Consider the following 22329-nt stretch of genomic DNA (forward strand, 5'->3'; position numbering starts at 1 on the left):
TAAGCTGATTCAACAGAAAGAGCCCCCCGTGTGCCTTGCTGCACTATGAGTCCTACCAGGCAAAGGTGCCTCAAGTCTGCTCTCCCTGAGAGTCTGTAGCAAGCAGTTCAGAACTGTTTTTGCTGCATGTATCTCTTGAATCTCTTGCCTAACAACATCATCCAGTGTCTGTGGAGGAACAAAATCAGCAGGTGGCTGAATTTCTTGCCTAACAACATCATCCACTGCCTGTGGAGGAACAAAATCAGCAGGTGGCTGAATCGGGGCATGCGGATCATGAGGAGGCTGTTGTAAATGCTGATTTTCAGCATGAGTATCATCATGAGTTTGGAACTGTTTTTGCTGCATGTATCTCTTGAATCTCTTGCCTAACCACATCATCCACTACCTGTGGAGGAACAAAATCAGCAGGTGGCTGAATCGGGGCATGCGGATCATGAGGAGGCTGTTGTAAATGCTGATTTCCAGCATGAGTATCAGCTGGGTAACCAAAAGCAATAGGAAGGAACTCCTTAAAAACATCATCTTCAGAAGCTGGAAGAGTGAATTCAGCATGTGTATGAGTTGAATTCTCTGAAAAAATTACATCTCTACTCACAAAAATCTTGCATGTGGCAGGATTGTAGAGACGATAGCCTTTGCTTTGTGCACTATACCCAACGAAGATACACTTGAGTGTCTTATCTGACAACTTATGTCGAAACTCCACAGGCACGTGGGCATATGTAACACATCCAAAGATATGAAAATGATCCACTGAAGGATTTCTCCCATGCCAAGCCTCGTAGGGAGTGATGGTCTTCAAACCCTTAGTGGGAGCCCGATTTAAAACATATTTCGCACACATGAACCCTACGAGCCAAAATCTGGGAGGCAACTTCTTGCTAGTGAGCATGCATCTATCCATTTCTATGAGAGTTCTAGTTTTTCGCTCAGCTTTGCCATTTTGCTGAGGGGTAAGCCTCACTGTAAGTTGATGTGTGATGCCTTTTTCCTTAAAAATTGCCTCAAATTCATGAGACATTGTCAGTATAATATCACCTACTCCACACATTGAATACGAAGAATTGTTTGCACAAGTCACCCTCTTTCCTGCGGGTGGTGCATGCAGAGATGCAAAAAGACTCTTCTTGGAAGTGATGTGCTTGGATGCACCACTATCAAAATACCATGTGTTCAATGTCTCATTGACACAGAAAGTGCATGCATCCTTCGAAGGGTCATAGCTGCAAGTCAGGAAAGCGTAAGAGTCATCCTCAAGAGTGGCTGTAGTATCTGGACCAGCCACTTGAAAATCTGAAATGCAAGACAAAAAGGCATAATCCTCTTCCACAAAGTTGGCTGTAGCATCCGCTCCTTCATGTGCACTAGGGGCTGATGCATCTGAGACAGCTATACCCGAATCCTTTTTCTTCTGATTTGCTATTCTCTTCTTGCATTCACCAATGTAGTGACCCGGCTTCTTGCAGTAGTGACTGGCTTCTCTGCATTACCTTTAGCCTTGTGAGAGGGCTGTCCGAAATCAGCTTTATGTTGATGTGTAGGCTGATTTGCATGTTTCTTTTGTTGCCCTTTCCCATTGGGCCTGAATTTTGAAAGCATGGCATGCTCGCCAGCCCGTGTGGCCATGTTCTTCCTTGTTTGCTCTTCTTGCAACAAGAGTTCTACCAACTCGTGAAAAGAGAGAGGATTGGCACCCCCCCCTCAATTACAAATTCAGCGAGGTGTGAAAATCGAGACAAGACTCAAGAAGAGAATTCAGAGTGGTGGTAATCATCTTTGAATCAGGAATGATCTCATCTATATTCAGCAATTGTTCCCTCAAATCCTGAAGCTTGGTGAGGTGAGCATTCATGGAATCACCCTCATCCATATGTGTGTGAGATAGCTCTCTTTTCAGGAAAGAGACGTGGGCATCATTTCTGGCTACAAACATTGTCTCTAAAACAGCCCAAGCTGCCTTCAGGTCTTGCATGACCAAATGTGAGGAATGATAAACCTTTTGACAGAAAGGGAAATGACTGAAAGAGCTTGTGCATCATGCGAATCTCACCTTTTTTGTTCCTATGTGGGAGCCACCAAGGCAGCAGCTGCTGCACCTATAACTTGTGTCTTGCACCTTGACCTCTACTGCTTCCTCCACCTTGTTGAGGAGGAGTGACAGGTGCAACCACTGTTTCTGGCCTCGTCTCATCTCCATTGACATAATCCTAGAGATGTTTGCCAACTAAGATGTTGCGAACCATAAAACTCCATAAGTAGTTGGTGCCAACTAACTTTTTCTCCCGTGTGAGGACACCGAAAACCTCATTGGGATTGTTTTGAGCCATAACTGCCAGACAAAACAAAAATCGTAGCAAACCTGACAAGTGAAATCCCTTCCTGGGATCAAAGATGCACAACTAAAGTTTGCAAAAATCTGCCCTAAATGACAGCTTGCTGTCACAGCCTATCAAAGGCGTAAAATGCACCAGAATGCTATGCAAATGCCAAAAAATTGCCCAAATAACACTGCAAAAATTGCCAATATGTGCAATGTCACTCAAAATGAGTCCAAAACTGCCTGCAACAGTCTCAAATTGTTTGTACACTGCCAAATTGCATCCGAATGCCAAAAGCCCCAATTTCTTCAAGGAAATTGCATCCCAAAGAGGGAAATTAACTGAAAGCCTCAATTATGCAATAATTTGCAGTGCAAAACCAAAAGCCCTAAATTTTTGGGTGAATTGAACTGAAATTGGGGCAAATCCACGAAAAGCCCCAAATTTGCTCACAAAGTGGCCTGCAAAGCACAAAAAACTGCCTTGAATCTGATTTGCCAAACGATGGCTCCTTGCAAAATGCAAGAATCTCCTACAAGAGAACCTCAATGCACATGAAGGTTGAATAGGATAGTTGCACCGAGCTGTAGATATGACCATACAACTGTACGGTATCTTGTATGGCAGTTTGCTTGGTACGGTCTAGTACGGAGCGCACGTGTGAAGCCAAGTACAACCTGGTACGGACCAAGTACAATTGGTGCAGGAGTACCGTACGACGTGTACTAGCAACTGGTTGATCGTACGATGTACAGACACTTGCTGTACGGACGCAACTCTGGTGTACGGATGGTGTGACTGTTGTATGGACGACATGACTGGGCGCTGTACTGAAGAGTATGGATGGTAGGCGGTGCACTGCAGTTGTACGGCGTTATACAGATGGATGGCGACAGAATTGCAGGGCTGAATGGCGACGGTACGTGCAAGTATAAAATTTCGTACAATCGTACGGGACTGTACGGACGAGCAGGTATGTGGGCTGGAGCTCCGGGTTGAGTGACCACGAATGAGATGGTCTAGGTGTGAGCAGTAGGTAGGAGCATGAGCTTGTGTCTCTGATACCAAATGTGAGAGTGGAGCAAGAAAGGATGCAAGGGAGCAGAGAGCAAAATGTAGTGTGCAATAGATAAGATAGCAAACGTATAGGAGTGGAGGTGGTTTTGTCTAAGTGACAAAACCACACTAACCTACTAACTGTGGTTAGGGGAAAAAACCTCTAGTGAGGGAAAAGTGCCCTTATTTCACATATGGATTACATTGGTCACTGCCTAGAATATGCCAATAATTCTAACATGGAAGGCTCCTCGAAGTAGTGCGAATCAGTTTTGGGGGACTCTGGAAGGTGCGGACAACAGGTATGAAGCAAAAACAGGCTACTTTGATGAAAAACGAGATTCTGTCTGCCTTGGAAGAGTGGATGATCCAATTTTTACCCCACAATCTACTTTGTCCAAGAATAGTCGCCTTTGCTTGCCCAACTACCCCTTTCTAACCCACTTGCCCCTTGCCCTTGGCCCCAGGAATTAATGCACTAAGTTAGTCGTTTTACCACTCTAGGGCTTGGGCTGTCACACATAAATTCTAATAATTAGAATAACGCCCCCATGACACATTGTATTTTCAAATGCTAGTGTATGTTCCGATTGGCCTTTATTACTTTGCTTGTATTATTTAGGCAATTCATATTTAGATCTTTTAGTTCTCTCTCACCATGGTTGCTGTTTCATAGTTAGCTTTAGTGGAGGATAATGGAAGCTATAAGGTGCTTTTTACTACTCCATGCCATTGCCCTTGACCCAACTGAAAACATGTGAAACCAACTCTTAAGATACTTGAAAATACTTTAGCAATAAAGTTGCTGCTATTATGACACTTTTGAGCAGTTTGCAACACACAAAACAGCTTGTACGCCAAATTGCAGCAGTGCTGGGCTCCCTGAAATCAATTCGCAGCAGGTTTTTCTCTCTCTGGCCACTCATACGTGCAGATGATACAAGATGTTGGGAGCTAGAGTAAATCTCAATTCAGCGTGGAGGAAAGATAGTTGATTCACATCAATAGATAGAACTCTGGGAGTGGGGGAGAGAAGACAAAACACCACATTAGGGCCTAGAAATAAGGGTTGGACCCCCCCGAAGGTCTTTATTGCAATAGAATAAACTTTGTACAACTAGCTCTTGTGAGAGCATGGAAATGAGTACATCTCTAAATACATATGGGAGCCTTGGGGCCTTTCTTTTATAGACTTGGCCTAGCAAAAAGCTAGGGCCTCCTTTCTAAAAGCTACCTTTACATAAAATCCAAGCTTTAAGGCTTTTCTTCCTAAATTGAAGGCTTTAGGCGCCTTTTTAGTCTTGTGAGCCCTCTTTTTATAGAGGCCCTCCCTTGTCCTTGCTTGTGGGACCTGCTTTTTGTGCTTTTTTCCCCAATCTTGGGCCCTTTTTGCATTCTCTTGGGTCCTACACATTGCACAATCAAATTCCAACACTTTAACCCATTAGAGGTTAGCGAAATGCATGCATTCCTAGTTCTTGGACTAATCCTAGTCCCTTGTGGGTGTCCCCACAGTTCTCTTTTACCGATGCAAAGCAACAGTAAAACAATAAAACTTATTCTTAGTTAACCAAAGGCAACATTCTTTGACCAAAGTCAATTTCTAATAAAGATTATACTTATTTTCTTGAGAGAAGTACCAAATGGTGACAACATGTGTCTCCATGCTTGATATAAACCATACCCACTGTTATAGTAAATTTTTGTTTATGCAAAAGGGCGTTTTGGTGTGAAAAGTTGTCACCCCTTGTCGCTAAAGGGGAACTCCATGAGCTTTGGGATTTTATAGTGATCCTAAAAATTGGAGGTGTTTGGAAGGAGTCGTATTATTAAATGAGGGTTGGAATGCTTATGTTCTCATAGGGGGTAGAGTGGTCGGGAGATTAAAAAACTAACGTGCAATGTAAATGAAAAAGAAGGAAGGTTTAGTGGATAAGATGGCGGAGTGAGCATTTTAGAGGGAGAGGGAAATTGGAAGAAAAGGAGATAAAAATGCTGAGGGAAAGAGGAGGGAGAAATGTATGGGGAGAAGAACGGGTTTGAAGGAAAACGAGTTTTTCAGTTTCAGATGACAGCTCTTCTCCCATCACCCTTACTTCCTACTTTGGACTGCATAGGCTATGTCAGGCCTTGTAGTAGTAAAATAGATTATGCTGCTCACAAGCTATCTATATAGCATGGGATCCACTAAAGCTCAGCTGCCATAATTTGCTAGCCAATCACTTGCAATCATGGGAGCCTTTAGAGATTTACACTTGTCCATGTTAAACCTCTTAAATCGCTTTCAAATGTTTGACCTATGAGAGGATGTTCTAGTCATGATGCTGCTTTACTTCAATTCGTAAACAATATTGTCCAGAATAAAGCATTCTTTATCATCAAACTCCTTTCATTTTTGATTTGAAATCTGAGTTATGGACAACAAATCCAATAGGATCTTGGCACCTAGTACACCATCTAAAAGGCATATGGGAATACCACCAATTCCCCTCATAAATGAATTTTCACCATTCTCACTGATCACCTCTGAATTCTCAAAATGATTGAATCTAGTTTCTGTGAGTGTCATATGGCTAACCCTAGATTCAATCCAAGATAATAGGTTAGCTTGGCCTTGACTCTAGACAGTCCTAGACCCTTAGTATGGTTATAACAATAAAGGTGACTCTTGAGGGGTGTCTTGGTTAATAAATTTGGAATTTGTCCAAGGGGGACGTGTTGAAGGGATGGCCTCACCTCTCAAATAATGTCGAGATAGGGGGGTTGCAGGGATGACCTCACCTCTCAAATAATGTCGAGATAGGGGGGCATCTAAAGGCCCTCATGGTGGCGCATCAAAACACATGTACAAAGGGAGCCCATGGGTTAATCCTACATACTAAAATGCTAAATATCCATCTTGAGATATATGACATACATTGGGAGTCTCTCCAGTATTCCAAGATTCGATGAGTGGCTAGGCAGGAGACCTTTGCATGGCTTGTAAGATCAAGCAAACACGTGTGAGCACTTATGTGTCAATTACTTGATAATTTTCTCTCCTGCCATAGGAAGAAGGTTGGAGGTTACTGGCATCTAGTAAGAGAGCATGGCTACTTGTTGAGTTTGTGGAGTTTCTTTCAAGCTCTTCCATATGAGATGTTTCTTGTTCATCTTCATCCTTTTCATGTCTATGAACTAGTCTTGAGTAGATTGCTTGCGCATTTTTGCATATGTGCATTGGTGAATTTCTCTCATAATAGGCCCTATGGCCTATTTTTGCATTGGTAAATTTCTCTCATAATAGGCCCTATGGCCTTGGCTTGGCTTGACCTTTATTGACTCATCATAGTCCCTCAAAGTAAGGTGTAATCAAAACCTGGGTACATAGCTCTGGACTTAATCCATGTCCTAGTCTGAACAGAATTAAGGTTCAAGCTTGGTACACTCCTTTGCTCTCTGGTAGTTTGTACTCAATCAATATTAAACAACTCAAAAGTTTAAATGCAAACGCATAGCTAAGGACAATAAACAATGCCTTAATGAATCAAGAATTAAGGATCACTAACAAAAGATCTAATATCAATTTAATCACTTTGTTAAATGAAATTCCTTGTTAAAGGTTAACACATATTTTATAGTTTTCAAGACATTTTGAATTTTCTAAATTTAGCAAGTTTTTTTTAAAATATACTTTGAGCTCAATTTGATGCAGATAGTCTCTTGATTGTATAATACTTGTGCTAATGAAGGTTGTTAATTTGTTGCTCCATACAGGGAGCAAGACAATGCTTTGTTAAGTACCTACGTCCCTTTTTTTTGAAACATGAATGCAAACTTGATTGGATTGTAGATGGAGCTCGAAATGAAATGGTAAGCAAAATTGTGAAATGCAAGTTTGTGAAAAATTTGTAGGTGATATTTTTGTAATCTTGAACATGCACATCATAACTTATAATTGTGCTATGCAATTTTTCCTTGCCGACATTTATTTTCCTTACTTGTCCATGTGATTTACCGGTGCTTTAATATGGTGAAGAGTTTATGTCTACTTGTTTGATGCTTTCTGCAACTCTCCTTTGTAAAATTCACCGCGCTATTATGCCTTACTCACAGCTCTCTTTCTCTCTGCAAACAATCTCTCTCTCTCTTTCTCACTATGCACACATTAGGGCCCAGGACAAAACGTCGGGCTGGACCCCCTGAAGGTCTTTATTTCTCGAGAGAATTCTGAATACATGAGTTCAGCGTACAGCTGCTGTTACAAGAATTCCAAAACATGAAAAGATTACAAGAGCTCTCAAGCTCATTCTTTTGGCAATAGCGACTTGTCAATTTTCTAACTAGTTCCTAACTAAGTCCTAGCTACATGCCTCAAGAGAGGAAAACTTTAGAGTCTTCTTAGCACTTGGTCACGTGAGTGATCTCCCAAATGCTTGCTAGGCTCGTGTTGCTTGGGCGTTCAACCCCGCTTCAATACCTGTAACAATTAATCAAAGCGCACATAGACATGGCACCCATTAATCGTTAACGCTTTTGCATGCAAATCAATTCTATACTAATCCTAGTCTCTGTGGGCATCCCCACCAAACAAAACATGTGCACATAAAAACACTAACTTTGTGGTTGACCGAAGCCAACCCTTCTAGCTGTAATTAAGGACTTTGACCAGGGGTCAAGGCGCCTTAATTAATGCCAGAACTCTCTGACCGGAGTCGGTAATGATCTAGGTTGACCGAAGTCAGCCTGCTTTGGCCGAAGCCAAGTCTTGTTGACCAAAGTCAACTCTTTCTGACCGAAGTTGGAAGTTCTTTGGTTAACCGCAGTTAATCCTCTTGGCATACGCCAAGGATTACTTAACCGAGGTTAAGTATCTTTGAACCAAATCAATACTTTGACCAATTAAATATAACTTTTTGAACATAATCAAATAAATGAAGAACTCATTAATTATGATCAATAAATGGTGAACTAAAAATTTGACTTTGGAGTATTTACGGCTTTGTGACACTTTCTACGTAAGGTGCTTCAACAACATAGTCACTAGCATCCATTTCAACCATAAATGGTTTACTAGGATCGACTAGCTGTAAGGTAAGAGCTATAATGACATCATGTTTTGCTTGCTTAAAACACACCCAAAGCTCTTTTGTCCACAATGGGTATATACTTCTTATATTTACCCTTTTAACACAATGGGTCTATACTTATTGTATTTACCCTTTTCCACGCATGTCTGACACGTCAGACAAGGATAAGGCTAACTTAGCATAATTCTAGATGTGAGTTTGGAAGAAATTTACAAATCCCAGTAAGGATTTAGTAATTGCTCTCGAAATGGGCCACTCATGTATCTTTATGAGTTTCTATATGGACACCATTTATAAAATGACATCTCCAAGGTAAGTGAGTTTTTGCTTTCCTTAGCCTAGAGCTTCTCTTGTTTAAGTATGGACAGCACTATCCGCAGATGGCGTGCAATGCTCAAAGAGAGTTTTTCTATAAATCAAGATGCCATTGAGAAAGAGTACTATAAACTTTTCCAGATATGGATAAAATAAGTCGTTCATTATTTGTCGAAAGGTTGATGGTGCATTAGTGAGTCGAAATGGTAGACTTATAATGATCGAATCATGTACGAAACTCGGTCTTATAGACATCTCTCTCAAATGTCCATATCTAGTGATAGCCCATTCTCAAATCGATGAGATCTTCTATCTGAAGTAACGGATATTTATTCTTAATCGTCAAACGATTAAGACCCTTGTAGTCTTTCTTCTTTACTAGTACGAAAGATTGTGATGGTCATAGGATTACCATGTAATGTGTAATATGTAACTCCCCCATGATTTCACCATTTATATGACCTGAACCTTTCATAATACATCTCGTCAATATGATCTTAGTGAAGCAATTTTATCAATGCATCGAGCTTTGGTTATACTTTTGCTCTTAAAGCCGCTATTTGATGCTGTGAAGCCTTATTGGTAGTGCGTTCACACAAATCTTTCTAGTATTCCCAATCCAAGCTACTATGAGATAATGTATGTTTTTCTTTGTCAAGTTTGTGGTTGGATAAGAATCTCCTTACTTTTGCTTCTCCACCTTAAGTTTTACATGTCCTCCGTGGGATTCCATCTCTGAAAGCTTGTGCAATTCAACGGGCGATACTTTCTCTAGAATTGGATTCCAAGCAGAAACAAGATGCAAATATAACAACTTATCAAGTATGTGCAGTTATGTTAAGGAGAAACAAATCGCCCTAAAAGAAGAACAGATGTAAAAGATACATTGAGCAAAATGAAGAATACAAGAGAATCCAATGTGCAAAGTTTTGTTTATTTCTTCTCTCCAAAAGATGCGTGCCATACATGAATCCAAAAGATGCATATCCCAAGGTAGTTGAGGGCATGGGTAACCATGTGAAGGGTCACACCCTTTCACATCCCAATGGTGTAAGTACACTTTATTAGTGAGTGCTTTGTTGGATGTTGGAAGCAATGGAAGTTCAAAAATGGAAGCACAAAGGAGAAAAACGAGATGCTGTAATAGATTTCTGCAAAGCTGAAGTGTGGAGGCTCAAGGGAGAGCCAACATAACAAAACCCTAGGGCTAACTGCCCTAACCGGACTAAGTGTCCTAATTGACCTAGATGGTACATAAACTAATTGTACCAATAGTCCTAACTGACTATAACTAGGCCTACAAGGCACGTACCGAGGTATAAGTGGCATCTATGGATAGCCCATGAGATGGCCTGCAAACCCTCCTCCATGGTATGGGCTGAAGTATCCTGGACATGGCTTAGGATATCTAAATATTTAGTGTCATGGTTGCACATGTTTGTCCTGTAGGGATATAGCAACCTATGACTGTACAAAGTACAACAGATCAAGTTACAAAGGTACTTAGTTTAAAGCTTGCCGAAAAGCATCAAACTTAGGTCGAGGTAGAGCCTTCGTAAAAAGACCTGCCAAGTTGTCTTCAGTGGGAACATAAGACAACTCAATATCACCTGTTGATAATCGCTCTCTGACATAGTGATAGTGAACCTTAATGTGCTTTGTGTAAGCATGGAAAATTGTATTCCGTGCAACAGCCAAAGCACTATGACTATCAGTGAAGATGATGGTAGGAGCAGTCCGACATGCACAAAGATCTGCAAGTAGCTTCCGAAGCCATCGCTCTCTGACATAGTGATAGTGAACCTTAATGTGCTTTGTGTAAGCATGGAAAATTGCATTCCGTGCAAGAGCCAAAGCACTATGACTATCAGTGAAGATGATGGTAGGAGCAGTCCGACATGCACAAAGATCTGCAAGTAGCTTCCGAAGCCAAACACACTTCACTGTAGTTATAAAAGCTACTTTGTACTCAGCTTCACAGCTAGAAGTAGCAATTGTACTCTGCTTCTTGCTGAACCAAGAAACACATGAAGTACCAAGCATAAAACAGTTGCCACTATGTGACACACGAGTGCCAGAACAACCAGCCCAATCACTATCAGTGAATCCATGCATGAAAAGTGAAGTATCAGCCCCATAAAGAAGGCCTAAATGTTGAGTGCCTTTAAGATATCTGAAAACACGCTTCACGGCTTGCCAATGGTGCATAGATGGGTTGCGCATATATCTGCTCAACTGTGAGACATCATACTGTAGATCAGGTCTCATATGGCATAGGTAAATCAAACAACCAACTATCTGTTGATAGAGAGTGGCATCACATGTACCGCTGCCATCCTCAGAAGAGAAAACCAGTCTCTAATGGTGTGGATACTGGCTTGCAATCCTCAATTGAAAACGCTGCAAAAGCTGTTCAATGTACTTGGATTGTGACATCAAAATGCCCCCCTCATTGCTAGCAAATTGGATGCCTAGATAGAAGTGTAGAAGACCAAGATCAGACATAGCAAATGTCTGCTGCAAATCAATTTTAAAATCTGCAATTTGCTGAGCATGTGTCCTAGTCACAAGCATGTCATCCACATAAAGGACTAAAATCAGCAAATCTGTCCCACGCTTGTGGATGTAAAGGGTAGCCTCTGTAGGGCTGTTTTGAAAGCCAAGTGTGAGCAAATGAGTACGAATTCTCGACTACCAAGCCCGAGGTGCTTGTTTCAATCCATAGAGGGCCTTTTTCAAGCAGCATACCTTGCTTTCAGAACCTTCGACCTCAAAGCCAAGAGGTTGGGAAACATAGACCTCTGCAAATGACCATGAAGGAAAGTTGTTTTAATATCAAGCTGATGTATCTGCCAATGAAAGTGGGCAGCAAAGGCAATAACAATGCGAATAGGAGTGATCCTGGAAGTGGGAGGCAAAGTCTCCTCAAAGTCAATGCCATGCGGCTGAGCATAGCCCTTAGCAACAAGACGGGCTTTGTAACGATCCACTGAACCATCAGCTTTCCGTTTGATTTTGTAAACCCACTTAGTTCCAGTGGCATTCTTGCCATGAGGCAAATCACACAACTCCCAAGTGTTATTCTGATGGATAGAATCCAATTCAGCTTGCATGGCCTTCATCCAACAATCATTCTGAAAGGCATCTTGATGACAAAAGTTATTGCATGCTGTAGCAACCAAAGCATAAGCAACAAAACTAGCATGCTCTTTCCGGACAGCTGCTCTCGTATGGGCTGGCAGAGGAGTGTCTTGTTTGTTGTCTTTTAATGTGTCAAGGAGCCAACGAGGTACCTTTTTAGGCTCTTGAATTTCTGCTCTTTCTTGGTCAAGAGCCCTGTGCAAATGATCCTGATCAATGATAGGCATATGAGGCTGAATTTGTGGCTGCACATGTGGCTGCAAATGACCAACAGATGGAGGAGGTACAACCTCAAATGGAACATCATCCCGAGCATCGGATGGAAACAAAGGCATCAAGCTGTCAAATATATCAGGGGCATCAATAACGGGCTTTTTTTGACAGTCCAACAAAGGCATATTGGAAGATTCATCAAACACAACATCCCGACTGACAAAACACTTGCCCGTGCGGGGCTGATCTAGCTTATAGCCCTTGCTCTCTGAACTATACTTAAGAAAAATGCACTTGACAGCTTTATCATCCAACTTAGTGTGTTTCTGTGAAGGCACATGAGCGTAAGCTAAGCATCCAAAAGTCCTCATGTGGGAAATGCGAGGCTTACGACCCGTCCAAGCCTCATAAGGTGTGATAGTCTGCAATGCCTTTGTAGGACATCTATTCAAGATGTAATTTGCACACATGACCGCATCCAACCACAACCTATTAGGCAAATGTTTGCCTTCAACATGCATCTTGCCATTTCCATCACTGATCTATTCTTCTGCTCAGCCATGGGATTCTGTTGAGGAGTATAAGGCACCGTGCATCGATGATTGATGTCACGGGAAGCCAAAAAAACAACAAACTCCTTTGACATGTATTCACCCCCCATGTCTGTATTAAGGTGAGCAATGTGCAGCCCACTCTCATTCTTAGCCAAGGCAATAAAGTGCTTGAAGCATGAGGAAACTTCAGATTTGGATTTCAATGCGAAAATCCAAGTGTACTTGGTGAAATCACAGTAGAACCCCCCAAGAGCTGCAACCCTTATGGGTCCACAAACATCACTATGAACCAGATAAAGCTTGTGTGAAGCACCAACTCTACCATCCTTGGGAAACGCAGCACGGTGCATCTTAGCAAGCAAGCATGGTTCACAAACATGTTTGGTAGGCATATGCATTTTGGGAAGATCCACAACCATATTTTCCTTATATAACTTCGCCAGGGCTCCAAAATTGAGGTGTCCACTGTATCCGAGACCGTATCCTATACCATTTAGAACTGTAATGGTACCTTATGATCTGAACCAGGGAACTTCTCGGAATCCTATACAGGTCACGACATAGTCTTTTACACAAAGACACCACATCGGAGTTCAGAGCACCCACTACCAACAGTCAGCGGGTATACATGGCAGTCTGCCTACAGAGATGAGACGAGGGATACAGGAGGGGTTTGAGGATTAGGAGGAGTCGCAGTCCTTTACAGATCCACACTTTTGGGGACCATCTCAGTGGAGCAGAGAGATCCACATTCCAGGTTTCTCTGGATTCGGATCCGACACATGGATAGTCGGGATTTGTTTATTGCAGTTTGCTACTTCCCCCCCGAGTTGCCATAGATATTCGAGGGGAGGATGAGACATCCCCATTTGCTACTCTTTATCAGTCCATCGTTGACTTCTCTAGCTGCAGGGAAGTCCTCCTAGTTGGAGACTTCAACGTGAGAACAGGCGCTCGTCAGGCACCACTCCTCGACTTCAGGGATGATTCCACTCTACTGCTAGACATTGACCTTGAGGAGGCAGGTATGCTACGAGTTTCGGCTGACAGACGAGGACCGTTCACATCGTATGGCCAAGCCCTATTAGACCTCGGCAGGATGCATGATCTCATTATTTATAATGGTCTTGATAGATGGCCCGCATCAGGTGGCTTCACTTGCTTTTCACATGGGGGAGGCTTCAGTGTTGTGGACTACATCATGGGATCCCCTACCTTCACATCTCGCATTACTGACTTTACCGTAGCACCTCTCTCTCCAGGGGCTGATCATACCTATCTTTTCTTTAGCATTTCTACCCCTTGTCGCACAGCACTTTCTACCCCGTTGAGCTCTTACTCCAATTACCATGATATATGCCTTTGATCGCAATTACTCACCTACTTACTCTGGCTGTCTGTACATACTTCTCGCATACATTGACTTTATACCCTTACTAGAGGACCGTGTTGCCCTAGTCACTCGCTCACTACACGAGGCTGCTCTTCACGCCTTTTCCCACACCACCCGCTCCACCACCTCCTGGGACCGTATCCTGTAATAGCTGGTACAATGATGAGTGTAAGGCTTTACGCCGTTAGTTTAGATTCGAAACAAAGAACAGCCTTCTGAGCGAACAAAAGACACCACGCGAGTACCACCGTCTGGTACGCAGGAAGAAACTTGACTTCGTGCGTTGGAACGAGGAGGAGCTACTGAACATTCTATTCAGTAACAACTCTAAGGACTTATGGCGGAGATTTCTAGAGGGACGGTTCCCCCCACCACTCATTGACACTCAGGTGTGGTCTGATTATGCACGCACGCTCTATGATATCCGGATGCTGTAATGAAACTTCATAATGGCCGAGCGAAGGATCATGAGGGACTATGCACCGAGTTCATTGCATATGGGATTAACCTCCTAGCCCCGATCTCAGCCAAGCTATTTAATGAAGCCGTTTGCTTGGGGTTTCCACGTATCTAGACCATCAACACTATCTCACCCATCCACAAGGCAGGGGATCCCATGAACTTGGAGAACTATAGGACCATTATGATTGGACATGTCATGTCCAAGATTTATGCATCAATACTTGATTCTGAGGTCAGTAGATTTACAGAGTGTCGAGGACTGAGGTCAGCAGATTTGCGGAGTGTCGAGGACTCCCTGAAGAAGAAGAGCAACCAGTTGGTCAAATGATAAATGATTGGCATCACCCTTTGCAACCAACCTCAATGTAGTAGCAAAGCCTTGATATGAATCAGGCAACCCATCAAGGGTATTAATACCAAGCTGAGAATCATGCATAAACTCATCAATGTTGGCCAACTGCTCTTTCAAATCCTTCACATTAGTGAGATAGGCATCCATACTACCACCCTCATCAAGCTTCAAATCTTTCAACTGCTTGCAGAGATAGGCAACCCTCGCCTCATTCTGCACCTGATACAAAGATGCAAGCTGATCCCATGCTTGCTTAGCTGTATTGCAAGACCGAATATGAGGGATAATAACCCGTTTCATTGAAAGAGCAATCAAGGCATGTGCTTTGGCATCACGACCATCCCATTGAATTTGCTTCTGTGAAGGAGGCAAAGCACCTGGAGCAGGAGGTGCAGGTGTCCTAGCAGTAGCATTAGATTTAAGAAGTAGCGGCTGTAGGTGTAGCACTAGAAGTGATAGTGTGTGTAGGCGTGGCCTTAGAACCTGAAACAATATGCCATAGATTCTTGGCAACCAAAACATGTCCCATCATGTATGACCACATGGAATAATTGGTGACATCAAGCTTGCCATCAGCCCCAATCATCCCAAACAAATCATCTTTGCCATGAGACATGGTGCTGAAATACAAGACAAGTGCACCAATTGGCAAAGCAAATGAGAGAAAGGCAACCTCTTTGAATCAAGTAACAAAACGTTGCCCAAGCTTCAAAGCTTATGCCTGCAAGAGACTCTGATGTCCCAAGGTGTACCTGTTGCAAGAAAAATCCCCAAAGGCAACACAAGGCCTTTCCAAAATGCAAATGAAGCAGAAATTGGAAAGAGCCAATGCAACAACGGCTTACCCAATGATGTAGCCTGAAAGGACAGCAGTGAAAGGCTCTGAATGCGAGCAAATGAGGCTTGAAAATGAGAATTACAGAAAAAGAAAGTGCTCCCGCGAGGAGGAGAGCACTTAGAAATGGAGAGAAAGAGATCCAATGGAGGAGAACTCACATCCCGAGGCAAAGGGATGCCAAATGAGGAAGAATGGGCTCAAGGAGTGAACTCTAGATCACTTGAACATGCTCCAAAAAGCTCCAACAGGTGGCACAGCTCGAGGCAGCTCCAAAATGCTGGCACGCACCATGAAACAGCTCCGAACTGCTGGCACGCACCCCGAGGAACTCCGTACAGCCCTAAATGTAAATGCTGCAGGTCGGTACTGCATTAAATGTCTATCAGCAGGTCCGTACAGCTGCGAAACAGGTCCGTACAGGCTGCAGGAAATCCGTATAACCACACGTGTGGGAAAATCTGGCCCTTACAATTTCGGGAATGCAGTATTGTGGTCGTTTTTGCTGCAGCAGGTTGGAAAATGCACCGAAACACAAGTCCCTTCGCGATGGTTGCTCCAAACTGTGGTCTTCTCGCGACAAAATGAGGTTTTTCGCGGACAGAAGTGCTTGGAAAGGCCTCAAACACTCGTGGGAGTGTGAAAACCAGCAAGACCAACAGGAATGAGAGCTCCGGAGGCTGCCAAACAGCTTGTGAAAGCTGTCAATGGCTGAGAGAGAGGATTCCCGACTTGCTCTGATACCACTGTTGGGTGTTGAAAGCAATGGAAGCTAAAAAATGGAAGCACAAAGGAGAAAAACGACATGCTGTAGTAGATTTCTGCAAAACTGAAGTGTGGAGGCTCAAGGGAGAGCCAACATAACAAAACCCTAGGGCTAACTGCCCTAAGTGTACTAAGTGTCCTAATTGACCTAGATGGTACATAAACTAACTGTAGCAATAGTCCTAACTGACTATAACTAGGCCTACAAGGCACATACCAAGGTATAAGTGGCATCTATGGATAGCCCATGAGATGGCCTACATGCTTTCTATCCTTAAAGTAGGTGATTATTTTCATCACCTAACACTGGCATACCCGGTGGATAGGAATTCATGACATGAATCCACCAAAACATTTCTAGGTTCAATCAGATGGAGAGACATTGAGCAAAATGAAGAATACAAGAGAATCCAATGTGCAAAGTTTTGTTTATTTCTTCTCTCTAAGATGCGTGCCATACATGAATCCAAAGGATGCATATCCCAAGGTGGTTGAGGGCATGGGTAATCGCGTGAAGGGTCACACCCTTCCACATCCCAATGGTGTAATTAGTGAGTGCTTTCTATCCTTAAAGTAGGTGATTATTTTCATCACCTAACACTGGCATACCCGGTGGATAGGAATTCATGATATGAGTCTACCAAAACATGTCTAGGTTCAATTAGATGGAAGTTAGAAGACTCTTTTCATGATGTGAACATCAAGATTATGCTAGAATATAGAGTGAAGAGCCAATAGCAAAGTTCAAACTACTCTGAGACATAGCTACAAATTCCCAAAAGAGAGAACTTATTGTGCAATAAGAAAAAACTAACATATAGTGCATATCATCGTTATGTGAGTGAATATAAAGTGCTATCATTTTATGGCAACATGCCAGGGTTGGGAACCCATACAATATGATGTCATCCATACACGATCATAAAGAATAAAAATATAGAACCATCATGGAATAAGTATGTCCACACTCTAGTGGCATGGACTGGACATGGCATAGGCATCAAACAGCCTATCTGAGTAAAGATATATAGCATCTGCATCATGCTGATGTACCATACATGGCACAACACCTTGAACTCAAATCAATGAAGAACGTGGCACATCATCACCATAGAAATCAGCTAAGAAACTCCAACATTTTCACAACTGAGACATGCATCGTAGTGTGTTTTGCAGAAAAATAAGCTTAAACTCTCATCAACACACAATTCCGGTTTCTCTACACACAAGAAATGTTTCTAAAGCAAAATAGTTGAAACGTTTTCAAAACACTACAAAAATATCGATAATTAGACTTGTGAAAATTTAAATTAAGTTGAGAGGCAATCGTGACCATAGGTCCACAAAAGATCCCCTTGAAGAGTAAACCACTTTCCATTAACTTGAAATTGCATTACATGATTTCTATAGTCAATATTTACAGAATGATTCTTTGCAAAGAACCGCTCCATGCCTATCAAAAGGTCTACACGATCTTATCTCATAACATGGAACGATAAACCTTTAGAGTAATCATGAATCTCCACCCAAAGATTTGGAAATAAATCTTCCCAAGATTTGGTGGCTCCATGTGCTTAGATTAACGAACTACTCGGAACCACAGGGATGCACAGCTTTTGTACAAGAGAAGCATCAACAAAATTTTGAGTACTTCCATTGTCTAATAATATATAAACTAGATGCCTCTTGACATATTCAACCATGCGAGTTAAATCATGGGGTCCAAACTCATCAAGATTAAAATGGCATTTCTCACTATTCAGATAAGAATAAAATACTTCAAGACCAGTAATGTGACAAGGATTACTTGGTGTACATGACTCTATGAAGTAGACAACCACTTTCCCTTTACCTTTCCTGGCTTGTCACACTTGAAGCGGAGTCCTTTGGACTTGTGACGGAGAATTGGTGCGAGGCTTCTTCTGAAGAGGTTCTGACCTCTGCTTGTTGTAGTTAGCCCTCTCAGGCTTGGCCGGCTTGACAGTTATTTCGGTTATTTTTTCTCTTGGGCATGCCATTTTGCGCGGCCAATGTAGATCCAACTTCCTTGTGTCCATAGGTACTATCGTAGATCTTTGCAAGATGATTAGCCTCTTCCAGTGTGTGTAGCTTGTTCCTTCAGATTTTGTTTCGATAATCTTAGGTAAATTGTTCACAAAGAACAAGGGCAAGGGCTATGCTCATTCATTCGAAGCTCCTGTGCATACGGGCTATGCTCATGCATTTGAAACTTCCAAGCATGTTTGTTGATTGAAGTCAGAAAATATCTCTGAAGTCTTGGAGGTATGACTCCAAGGACCCTTTGACAGATTCTGAAGTTTCCAAAAATTATCAAATTCATGAGGTTCTTGCAGAAAACTCACAAAACTCAGTCTAAGATTTGGGAGCAAAAGGCCTTGCCTTCAACTCTCGCCAGCATGTGAAAGCCTTTACTCGTAAATACATCTCATTAAGGCTTGGGCGGATATCGTGAGGATAGTCAATGATGGCGAAGTGAGCTTCCCACCTGTTTCACCAGGAGCGCACATACTCAGGAGTCCTCAAGAAGGCATACCGTAGTGTTTCTCATGAGCTTCCTAGGTTTGTTGCAAAAGTATCAGTTGCTGTTGAGTATATTGCATTTGATTGAACAAACCTTGAAGAACATTCGCATCAATTTGAACCACTTACACTTGTGGTGGAGAAGGGTCCAACAATTTGATTGGGTTGAATTCCATCGCTAGGATGATGAGCAAGAGGAGACGGAAGAAAGCTGTCTTTCTCAGGGGAGAAAGACAGCTTTCTCTTCCGAGAGGAGAGGCGGAATTGCTTGAGATTTAACGAGGAAAGGGCAAGGTAGTGTTGTATAAGATCAGCTAGGATGATAGAGTGCTGAGAGAGCAATCTAATGCAGCAAAGATAGAGGCCGTTATGTAATTATGGGAGTGGGAAGGAGGCTGCTGAAATAGAGGTTGGATTGGGCTGTGCAAAGTGTACGAAAATTGACGCCATACATGGGCTCTAGGCTGCATGAAAAGTGTGTGGCATGCAAGCCACAACTTTCCCTCTTTTTAAAACCTTTTCTAAAAGGATTTGTGTCCTTGGAAAGTACTTTAAAAGTACCTTTTTAACTCAAAGTGCTTTGTTTGCGAACGGTAAAGTAAAGAACAAAAAGGCATACTTTTAGAAAGTACACCCATTGGAATTGGAATCAAAGTCAAGGCCATCAAATTGTTTTTTCATATAGATTATGTGTGTGAAACTTTCTGCAATTTTCAATCAACGTTGGGAGCAATCCTGATATTTTGCAAGCTTGTTCAATCCACATGGCTACATATATTTAATAGTTACTTTTTCTTATGCCTCTTGTAGAAGTGAATGACTATTGGTCGAACTAAGAAAGTCGAACAATGAAAAAGCTCTAAGACTGATAGACTAAAAAAATAAGCCTCAATTTTTTATGTAGCTTACATTTTTCATATCCCTACAATTGACATATGATATGCAATCAAAACCAATCTTCACAAATGCCAATGCATAAGAGCTTCATACACATCAATGCACTTGTGCGTGTGGACACTTGTCCAATTTAGAACTCAAGTGGCAGTCCACCTTCAGTTTGCATGTGTTTTATACATGCATGCACACATAGTGCTTGCATGACACAACTAAAGTAAAAAAGTAGTGGCTTCTAGTAGTTACTGCTGATAAAGTTACTTTCTAAGGCATGCAAGCCCAAAAAGTAAGTGCATACTACACATGCACCCCTCCTTCTCCAAAATAGTAGGACTGACCTTTGGACGAACTTAACTTTTGTATCCACCAGAGTTCCACATCACAACCTCTAGGCTGACTGCCCACTGCCCAATAGCCCAATTTCCTTGATCTCACCAGCCCAATATCTCCAAAACTACAAATCGCAGATCTAGAATAGTACACGACTGTTCCAGACTGCGCCAATCGTCAGAAAACAAGCGCCAATGGCCTTCTCCTGTTTCGCTAGTCCTGGAATAGCAATGCAACAGTTCTAGGCTGCTGTGCGGCTAGAAATTTGCAGGAATCTACCTTGGCAGACGCCGTCGAGTTCTAGCCCTACTCCCTGTTTGCAACGTTATCAACTTGCAGACAGAGGTAGGGAAAACAAAAACGAAATTCACCAGACTGCTCGTTTTCTCTCTCGTTAACCAAAACTCCAAGCAAAGCCTCAAGATTTAAGCGCCACAAATTCTCTAGTCCATCCTCTAGCACCATGAATTCTCTAGTCCATCCTCTAGCACCACGATTCAAGCGCCACGAATGCTCTAGTCCATCCTCTAGCATGCAATCAGACGCAAGCAATCGCAGCCGGCAAACAAAACATCTGAAGCTCTAGAATCAAGAAGGTTTTGATACCAAATGAAACATACTCAAGAGATAATCTTTCGAAACCTAGATGGCAGCTTATGCTTGGGTACTGATGAGAACATAAGTGTAGCTTTGCGTACTAAGTTCTTTTGCTTCTTTTTACGTTTCTCTTTTTTTTTGCTTGTTTCTATAAACATTTTTATTAATTTGTAAGATTGGATATATTCTAGTCTTTTGAAGGTATACCCCCTAAGCTAGGGTTCTAGGATCTCTTCTATCTCTGTGCTAACACATGTGAGGCTTATTTGTCCTCCGGTTACTGCGGCGGTCTGATAATCATTCCATCCCTTGATACTCTTAGAAAGTGATCGCGAACTAGTCTCCACCCCATGCCCATGACATATTGAGCTGGAGTAGATCTAACTGTATGACATGGTTGATCTCGTGGGATCAGAGGGGGGGGGAGAGAGAGAGAGAGAGAGAGAGAGAGACAGAGAGAGAGAGAGAGAGAGATGTAGTAATGTCTGCAAGAGGCCTCACAGGCCTATGAGACAAGTCACAAAGTGCAAAACCAAAAGGTAACTCATACAAGCCATTGAGGACTGAAGAAAAGGGTTCACTAAGACCCTTGTTGAAAGCTAAAGTGCTAAACTAGTGAACAAAATACTAGAGTAGCAAAATAACAGAAGAGTGTCAGGTGCTCAGGGCTAGCATTCCTAGTACATGTTGAGGTTCCACATATCCAGGTAACCTGGTGGCTCTTTGATGAGATGTGAGGAGCTTTCGTATCTGTGTTTGTTGAGCTGTCTTGTGACGTGGGGGAGGGCGTGGTCTTCTCGATCTCTGCATCTGGTGGGGTACGTCAAGGGTGATGCCTCGTCTCTGGCGGTTGCCTCTGAGAAGGGCTGAGATAGACCAGACCTCGATCGTGCGTGCTCTGGTCTCTCTCCGTGTCGCACGTGGAGTGTGTGTCCCTCGTTTGGCAGCATCGTGGTGGACACTCCTACTGCTAATCCATGATGCTCCCATCTCATCAAGCTCCTCTCCCTTAGCCACACCGGTAACAACTGACTCATATGCATAGAAGTCTGTAACAAAAGTCTATGATCTGTCGATCTCAGTGACGTGTGGCATCAGTCCATGCTGCTCTCTGGTTTGTCGCATCAATGTGTCTCTTTGTCGACGCATCTCGATCAGGAAGAGCCCAACACAGACTTGATTGTGAAAATGTATCAGCCGTGTGAGTAGACCAAAGCCACGCCCCTCCTGAAAGAGGCAGTGATCGTCCCCGGATCTCATAATAGACTAGGCAGACACATAGAAAATGCTTCTCTGTCTCGATCCCCTCCATCTGGCATAGTGTGCAAGTCCTCTGCTCTCTGGGTATGCTTGCGGCTCTCCTTGTCTCAATCCGCAATTGATGTGATGAGACTCGTAATTGACCAATGGCGGTCCTCAATGCATGTGAGACTCTCCTGTCCTCAAGATACTGAGGTATGATGACAAGACCGTGCTCCGAGACCCTCAGGA

General features: G+C 42.7%; 1 protein-coding gene across 1 annotated transcript in view; it reads left to right on the plus strand.

Moving 5' to 3' along the window:
* The window catches only part of LOC147890494 (HVA22-like protein k), a 62122-nt gene that overhangs the window by 34106 nt on the left and 5687 nt on the right, over window positions 1–22329 (plus strand). The window contains exon 6 of the mRNA XM_087390917.1: window positions 7134–7229. Within this exon, the coding sequence (XP_087247043.1) occupies window positions 7134–7229 (96 nt within the window). The remainder of the gene's footprint in view (window positions 1–7133; window positions 7230–22329) is intronic.

This window comes from Dipteris shenzhenensis, chromosome 19 (assembly GCF_047967505.1).
Source record: "Dipteris shenzhenensis isolate YYH24624 ecotype China chromosome 19, Dip_SZ_1.0, whole genome shotgun sequence".
Taxonomy (NCBI): domain Eukaryota; kingdom Viridiplantae; phylum Streptophyta; class Polypodiopsida; order Gleicheniales; family Dipteridaceae; genus Dipteris; species Dipteris shenzhenensis.